The following is an 8,904-nucleotide window of genomic DNA, read 5'->3' as shown; positions in this document are numbered from 1 at the left end:
ATTCCATTATCAAATCCTATTTATTTTGAGCATAGATATCCGGAATTTGCGATGATAAACATACTCCAAGCTGCGTTTTCATTGCAGTCCAGACGATAGTGCGATGATATTCAGTATTAATAATGACATGTCTCATTTTCATTTAATCAAGACTCATACAACCTTATATACAAGACATACAATCTTACTGTTACAATATTTACCATGACTTGACAATATGTGTGAAATTAGGCCAACTGAATTAAGGTTGATAGTTTTTCCGTTGCTTCTTTGACAATGTCTTGCGTAAACTAGCCTATTGGATGACTTTGGTTCATGTCGCCCATAAAAATTATCAGTGATCGCGATATATATATATATATATATGATGGCAGTGCAATTCTCTTTGTATCGTATAGTTAAAATTTTCTATTGATTTTCAAATTGTCAGTATAACCCAACTTTATAAAATATGTCCACTAAAAGTCAACAACAAATCTGTAAATTTGGAATTTATATACAATTCTGTCAAATTGGTGTTTCCGTGCGGTTTGCCATATTCATGGCTGGCAGTAGCGTTACAAATAGTCATATATTTTCCAATGAATGATATTTGGCACTGTGGCTTCGGCTGCGGAAAATATCATAACGCTATGGTGGAAATATGTTCGTCTCTGCCTTCTTTTCTTCTGGACGGAGATTTTGATTTGCTGCAAAAGAAAATGTATTTGACTTATATCATGCCAGCGATGAAGAGATTTTAGATTTTTGAATCCAAATTTAGTTCAAGATGTGAGCTTCAGGTCCAGTGAGGACCAGGATGCAGTCTACAGGTATATGACAATTGAAATTTATTAAAAATACTATGTCCGAGTCCAAACCTGCATACAGTTTTGTGAAAATCGTGAATCTAAGTTTGATCAAAATCCTAATCCAAGCTCATATATTTTACTACATTTTGGTATAGTAATGTTTTCAAATTGATAAACGATCATTCCCTGGGCTTTTATCAGAGGCAAACTAATAGTTGACTTCTTTTGCCCTACATTTAAATTTACCAGGGATCTCAACATCAATACTTGAGCTTAAAAGTTTCAAAAGACATCTTCTTCATACCTGTACAGCCAATATGCGATACACACAATGATTGCCAGCAATGTCAACAATATTATTGGTAGCAAGTACTTCCAAGCTTCCGGCGGCCAGCTGCTACTAGCTGAAATGCAAAGTAAATCTCAATGTACTGTAAGTAGAAGTTTCTTGTTGAGAGTTAATGCAACTAGTTATCAATCATGCATAGGCTCATTTAGAATGCATTTTAATCAAAAATAAATGGATATGCAAACAATTTAAATCTTTTTTCACAATTGGCATTTGCTCACTTGAGATTCATGAACGCAGTGTAATATATAAACTAATGACGGAATATTTCCACCACAAATGACCGGGCAGTCAGTTGCTGCCTGAATATCCATTTTTTTTATAACTTATGACTGGAATAATGATCACAATAATTGTCCATACAATGCAGACCTGATGTAGCAATAATGTGGTTACCAATAAGCGCAATGACTATTCAATTTAGTATGGATTGCCAACGTTCTCTGTGGTATATATTTGGGAATGGAGTCGAGTGACAATGTTTTATCTACCTCTAAGCGTGCTGAATTCGAAGCTATTTTCCATGGTGGATTTAGCACATAATGTTAAAGCTTGGTCACATCACTTCTTTCATTATTTCATGTAGCCGATTGGTTAAATTTAGCATATTTAGTCCTATTTAGCGGGAGCCTTGTTTTTTTGTGTGAGAAATAATGCATGCAACATGGAGAAAAGTAGCGATGTAGCATTACAATGACTTGTAAAAATTCAATAACCATGGCCTGCATGGCAATAGGCTTCGTTGCTCCAGACCTTACCTAGCGGTATCTTTTTCACATCTTTTTCCTTCGCATTTGGCAAAGTAGTATGGATCGCGATGGTTGTGAATGCACCTGATAACATGAGCAAACAGATAATAGTGTGTATGCTTGTAGTAGAAGCAGCGGAAATTAGATTTCACTATGCCAATTATTCCAAGGAAAACTTAGTATTCAAATAAATTTTGTAGTTATTCAGAAATTTGTTTATCAAAACTCGCAAATATTGAATACACTGGCCAAAACTCTGTCCACAGAAGGAGTTCGTGTACCACTTGGAAATAGTGCATTGAACGCTCTCTCATTCCAAATTTCATGCTGGTGACGTCATATTTTGTGATACGATTGTTCATGTACAATGTTCTTTCAAATTCTCTACTAGTTGCTCACGATTATCCCTGTCGACTGTCAGCCGAAAATATCCGGGTTCATTTCAATATAAGTATACTATTCAAATATTGAATAAAGATATTAGCTATGACTATTTCCGTGGAATTTGTTTCTCAAGGACCAGTTCAACACCACCCGCTCGTTAAGATTACTAATAGTTTTCTGAGTACTGGAAGTAAGCTTGTAATTAACCTTCAGTAGAACTCTCGTCTGCTTGATTTCGTGTCGTATTCATTGCATGTCCGCCTGCAGTGGTAGACTCCCTCGCTGGAATGAGAATTCATAAAAATTAAAACCAATATTTCGTTCATGACATTAGAAGGTTCAATGGTAGGTGATGGAGTCTAGAAGTAAAAATATAGGCACGTATATTTTTTGAAGGAAATGAATGAAACATATTCAAGTTGAACTGAAAGAAAAGACTATTTCATGCTTATGAAAACAATTATCCTTCACTTTAAAGGTCATTCTCACTGATGTTATCGCTGATGCTGTTGGCAGTAGGTTTCGTCATGGGTAAAGGTGCCGATGTTGTCGATATGTTGACAGTAGATTCTCCTTGAAAAGCATAAAATCTACACTTATTACAGTGGCTGTTTTATCATCTTTGCACTCATGGTGGAAATACCTGACTTCCAAGTCATTTTGAGTGCTGATCAAATAAAATGCAAACACGATTGCCATAATGCAGTGGTTCTCAACCTTTTTGGCTTCGCGGACCCCTTTTGACCGTCACGGACCCTCGCGGACCCCCTCAAGATTTAGTTCAATTTTAGCTCTATTATGGTGCGACCTTCATTTGTTTTGTGCAATTATGAACTTTATAGGCTTGTGATAAACAGCAAAATATTGATTTTTCTTGAAAATAACATCATACTATTTATGTAGAAATTGGTAGACTTTTGTTATTTCAAATCTAATTTTGCTGCTGTGTTTCTTGAAGTACGTGGTCGTGTCTTGAAAATCCGCGTCTTTGTTTTGATATGAAACGAGGAGTGCCAAAAACCATTTCCGCAAAGGTAGATGGAGGCTGATGCAATATTAACGCATGACGCTTCCGACGATACTTTTGGTGGGATCGCAACATTTATGGCAACAAAATGAAGAAACATATATTTTATGAACATATCACGTCCAGCATCTAGCGCAGGGACGGGCAACATTCGGACCACAGGCCGGATTCGGTCCGCGATGGCATTTTGATCGATTTGCAGAGAGTTTCTACCGTCAAAGTGAAATCCTAATCTAATCTAATCTACAAATTTTATGCGCCAAAGAATGGATCCAAGTTTTCCAACCTGAGAAGGACTGTCATGAAACGACTTGTTCTGTTCGGGTGTACTTATATATTTACGAGCAAACATTTTCGACCATGAACAATTGAACATTACCAAGACAAGGCTTCGTACCAATATAACTGGTGATATGAATTTCAGGGTTGGGGCGTAATGCTTTGATAGCAACGAAACACTCCTTGCGCATCGAAAAATTTGCCTTGAAGATAGGGCATCCGCAAGAAGAATGCGCCAAATCTGATAGCCGAGCTTTAAGAACAAGTATATCATTGTCCGATTAATGACGAGTGTCAGCTGAAAATAATCGGATTCATTTCAATATGACTATACTGTACAATTCTATATTGTAGTCCTGTACCTCCAAGAAGCTGTTCAAATAGTGGTTAGGTATATCACAGGATAAAATGGATTTCGTGGCGAGGTTTCAATCCCTACATTGGGACCAGTTAGGGAAATACTTCGGAAATTTTTATTTCAAACCACTGTTCACTAATTTGATGAGACTGACAACTTCAAATCGAGAAGGTTTCGCAGACACTAAGAAGTCACCCTGATGGACGTTACTATCTCCATATTTTTATTTTTTTTCACAAACCCCAACAGAACGTCTCTAAACAGCAATACGTATGTATCAGCAGGTTATTGGAAAATTGGCAATAAAAATGAATTTCCGCACTACGATAGTTCATGTCAGACGATTATGATGATGATATGAGTCATGAGGTTTTAGCAGTTGTGGTGCGAAACTGCCTACTGCTTTCTCAAATTAAAAAAATAAAACGAACATTATGCGTGATCAGCCATTTTAAAAATTTAGAGATCTCGCGGACCCCCTGAAATTGCGGACCCCCGGTTGAGAACCGCTGCCATAATGTATGTTAGACTGTCTCTATTTAGTGTCGGTATCTCTTCTAAGTCTTGATGAATTAGCGATTATCTCATAGACAGGATTGTAAAGAAGTCGCAAGGTTCTGAGTCTCAAGTCGGTCTCACTTTTATAGTTTTGACTCAAGTCAAGAGCCAGTGCAAAGGTTCGAGTGCAAGTCATAGTGTTGAGATTCGAGTCTGAGTCCAGGCCATACTGTTCAACGTTCGGTTCAAGTTCAAGAAGATGGCTTAACTTGCTTTTTTGAAACTTTTGGGTGATATTGAAGGCCTCAATTTATATATTCATTTTTTCCACTCTTAACTTTTTTTCACACCGTTAAAGGACAGTTTCTGGGCCTTTTTTTCAAATGTCGATCCTGCTACCCGAGACTTGAATCAAATCATATAGAATATCTCGTTTCATATGATTTAGCAGAGACATGCCTAATGACTGGAGTACAAGTCGAGTCAATACACGAAATTAATCAAGTCAAGTCATACTCCATTTTTAAGAATATAACCCGAGTCAACAAAAAATTACAACTCAATTCATTACAACCCTACCTGTATGATGTGACTCAATATCTTCATCCCTACAGTTGAAAAGTTGATATTCAAGTCGGAAGCTTCTCGTACTTTTTCCTGCCACAATTTTCATGGTCGACGGTTTGACGTGGCTCACGTATTGGTGACAGTCGCCGAATATCTGCGGCACCGTTTCATTCAGCACGGAAGAGTTGCAAATTTTCTCGCTTTCCTTTCTCATAAATACGAGGCACTTGGATTGATTACAGAAATTTTCTGTCACCGACTTGTTCCCTGTAAAAGAGGGGTATTGTTCAGAAAATATTTTCTGCTCACATCGGTGATTCCTAACTTCATTTATACATTTTATCCTTTTGGTACTTATACCTTCAACATTTAATTCCTAGATCAGTATTCCCAACCTTTTTCGACTCTTCATCGCCCCCTTATCAAACTCGACGCAAGCCCTCATATTTACAGATCCGAAAAAGTGGACAAATAAACAGAAACTTTATTCACCTCACTCCGATCGCTGGTGAATCGACTAAAAAAAGGCTCATTTTCCGAGTCGGTGCTCGGTAAACCGGTTTCCGCACCTACTTTCCGTTGGGTTGACCTATTTTTGAGCCAATTCTCGCGTCATATACAGAATAAGCAGTCTTCTTCTGCGGTTTTTGGTTGGGTTGATTAAAGATATTTCACTAGACATTCTAACATTTTTGCTCCCCATCGCCCACGTTGGGGCGATATCGCCTGCGTTGTGAGGCAATGTCCTAAAACAAACACGGTAACCTCGATTTATTAACATGATGTTCAAAAGATATGGCATCTCGCTCAACTCCCATTCACAGAACTTCAGAGCATTTATTTGATATGCTTTACAGTAGCGATGAGCGGATTTGGAATTTCTATGTCCTAATCCAATCCATATCCCAAGCCTTAACTCCTGATCCAAATCCTAATCCAGAACTTTTGTATATTCAAGTCCATGTTCAATCCTAATCCGATTCCAACTTGAAATTCAGAAAAAAATGCTAATTTATGCAAGGGAGGAATTGGGAGATTTTCTCTCACAGCCAGCAATTGATTTACGATGACTTGGCATATGGCTGTACCTCTCATGCTCATTGGCACCGAGTGTACCATAGTGCAGTGTACCATAAGTACATTAATAAGTGATTTGAATAAAGTTTGTCGCCATTTTCCACACGACATATCAGTCTCCCAGAAAATCGGTAAATCCAATCCAAATCCAAATCTGTTCACAAAAAAATCTGTAATCCTCATCCAATCCAAATCCGACAAAATTTCACAAATCCTGTTTTTTCAAAACCTAATCCTAATCCATGCTCATCTCTGCTTTACAGCCATTGCTGTGCTTGCAAATGAAATAAACTAGAAAGACTGCATCTAAACAGCTGTAATCAGTGACGGTCAGCAACGAAGTACTCCCTTTTCAGAGTACTCAAATAGGTTTACCCTACTTGAACTTATTGCTCGAATTGTTTTGATTTTGTACTACTTCTTTGTAAAACTTTTCAATTTTTATGCAAAACTATCCATTGAAATCTTTATATGTACTTGAATATAAATTTACGACATTACTTCTACTTCCACATTACTTCTACTTTTAAGCTAAAAGAATTTTATCAATATTTACAGTCTAACAGTCGCAGGTTACAATTCTCTGACTCTCTACTACCATGTTGTGACGTCACGAAAATTGCCAATATTTTTTTAGCTACTAATGGCTGACATCAATATTTCAGATAACGAGCACTTACGATAATCGGTTTCAAATGTGACTTGTCCCCCAACGCAATCCATACTGTTCGTCTTGTACACTATGGCGTGCTTTTGTAGATGCAGCAGTTTTCGCATGTTCCACGTACATCGTTCGTCACTCTTGTTAGCCACTGTCAAACTTGCCGAGAGGGGATTGTTTAAATGCTCTTGAAATTCGTCGCAACTTGTCTTGAAGAGTATCGACACTACGAAAGCAATATGTGTACTAATAATAATTTCGGCATGAATCAGGTACATTTGCTCCCCAGAGAACTTAATCAGTGCGTCTTATCCATTGCTTCTGGGAACCCCCCGGCCCTGAGCCAGTCTCTCTCAGGTGTTTCCTGGAGATCAAGACATGCACTCAACTGATACATAAGATTCCTGATGACGCGCCTGTCCTGGCAATCATAGGATGCAGGCAATTAGGTCTTGGCAGCATTCGAATTGTGGCTGTTGTGTCTGTTTGTCATGTGCAATGGCAGGGAGGTTGGTATTGAAACCGAACCTGCTCCTTTTAAATTATCCATTCAATCTCCAATATTCCTAAGCTTATTTGCAATTTGGAGTTCCTGAAGGCTTGTAGATTAGTACAAGTGTTTCCCAGGTTAGTAATTATTTCGAACCATTGACTGAAATTATCACTTCTACACACTTGCCATACCCATATTTCATTAACTTATTAATTTCACACAGAAATATCAGTGTGCAGGTTCTGGTGACACTCTTGGGTAGTAAAATGACATTCTACCTAATCAGTTAGACAGTATAACATCAACTACATATCACTCGGCCATGGCATTGTAAGGTTTTACTTAAGCAATTTTGTGTCTTAGCAATTTTACAGTTCTACTAGAGCACAGGCATTATTGTGATGGGAATCAACATGTTTTATTCAATTGGTATTTTTTGGAAATTTGACCCTCTGCATGGCAAAGTGTGCCGGTAAGTTAATAAAAACTTGGCTAGAACTGTTGTGTTCCTTTTTGCGTTGGAAGTATTATGCTACGTTTAACTGTAAACGTTCCAAATGTCTCTTAAGCCATGTTAAGATCTCTTTGTAATTCTTCAATAAATCTTCAATAAATCTTTTGACAATGCAAATTGCAAAGCAACATCATTTCAGAAGCATTCATGATCATGGCCACGTTTTTCTACGATATTGTAGTACGTAACATTCTACGTATCCCCATAATTCAAAATGTGTCTCCTGATCAATATACCGGTTAGCAAGAACAAACAAAATTCACTCCGTTGCGGCATTTCAATTCGTTCAATATCATTGATATCTGTATACAGCTTTCATTGTAACCTATTCCTATAATATCACCGGTAGCTTCTTTGAATACCTACAATTCTTTGCTGCTCTTGCTCCAAGGAAGAGAGATGTTATCACGAGAATAAATAATATCTTGATGATTAAGACTCTTCCAGATGTATCCATATTTTCAGAAATTCTATGAGAATGCTTCGGCACGAAAATTATCGTCTAAATTTCCGGTGTGCGTTAAGAGTCTGTAATAGCACCACCAAAGTATCAAATACTCGAATACCTTATCTGAGGAAAAGTTGTTGCACCTACTTGAAATAAATTCCACAACTCAACTTGGGAGGTTCCAACCCATCTATTTCAAGGACCTATTAACAAATAAAGTACATGGTCAATTATAAATTATGGTAATTGGCATTAGATTCAATATAGAAGTTCCTTTCAAATGGTTTCTCTTGCAGCTAACAAACCTACGACATAAGTTCTGGTATTTTAATTGATATATAAATACATGACCAGTGAGAATTACCAAGAAATGTTACAAGAAAGGCTTTCATTACAGCATATTTATAATTACAGAAACTAAGTAATCACTTGGGACACTTAGACAATCTTCTGCATGCAGATATACTATAGATAAAGTTGCATTCTCTGTCTGTATAACAAGAGTATATCTCAGTCACTTTCAGCTTAATTATTTGACGATATTCTGTTATACTCAAATTAAATCTTCAATGCACGATGCTCCACTACTCAATTTAGGCCTGCTAATTCTATCAGCTGGAGTTAATGTTTTGATTACTCTGGATCCTAGAATGGATTCAAAATTGTGTATGTGTTTATCATTGTCTTAGCATTATAAATTTGGATGGCA

General features: G+C 37.2%; 2 protein-coding genes across 6 annotated transcripts in view; one reads left to right on the top strand and one right to left on the bottom strand.

Annotated features, from left to right (window-relative positions):
- Window positions 1-8,904, top strand: part of LOC145435605 (activating signal cointegrator 1 complex subunit 3-like) — a 193,456-nt gene that overhangs the window by 133,425 nt on the left and 51,127 nt on the right. The gene's annotated exons all lie outside the window — the stretch shown is intronic.
- On the bottom strand, window positions 2-8,466 carry LOC145435614 (uncharacterized). 2 transcript variants are annotated; one of them, XM_080312913.1, is made up of 9 exons: window positions 8,343-8,466; window positions 8,114-8,275; window positions 6,760-6,966; window positions 5,015-5,269; window positions 2,763-2,846; window positions 2,481-2,555; window positions 1,899-1,973; window positions 1,096-1,195; window positions 2-689 (listed from the first exon to the last, which is right to left on the bottom strand). In XM_080312913.1, the coding sequence occupies exons 2-9, from the start codon at window positions 8,202-8,204 to the stop codon at window positions 623-625; spliced, it is 954 nt and encodes a 317-aa protein (XP_080169039.1). In that variant the 5' UTR covers window positions 8,205-8,275; window positions 8,343-8,466; the 3' UTR covers window positions 2-622. The 2 variants fall into 2 exon arrangements, with proteins under 2 accessions (XP_080169039.1, XP_080169040.1); XM_080312914.1 differs by lacking the exon at window positions 2,763-2,846.

Source organism: Botryllus schlosseri, chromosome 3 (genome assembly GCF_051294905.1).
Source record: "Botryllus schlosseri isolate E-star chromosome 3, Bs_hap1, whole genome shotgun sequence".
NCBI classification, from domain to species: Eukaryota; Metazoa; Chordata; class Ascidiacea; order Stolidobranchia; family Styelidae; genus Botryllus; species Botryllus schlosseri.
This window is presented reverse-complemented; position numbering and strand designations above follow the sequence as displayed.

Excerpts from the sequence above, each read along its gene's own strand:
- LOC145435614 (XM_080312913.1), bottom strand. The coding sequence starts at position 8,204 with ATGGATACATCTGGAAGAGTCTTAATCATCAAGATATTATTTATTCTC. Across the intron at positions 5,270-6,759 it reads CACATTTGAAACCGATTATC|GGAACAAGTCGGTGACAGAA; the intron begins GTAAGTGCTCGT and ends CCTCTTTTACAG. Across the intron at positions 1,974-2,480 it reads AGACGAGAGTTCTACTGAAG|GTGCATTCACAACCATCGCG; the intron begins GTTAATTACAAG and ends TCATGTTATCAG.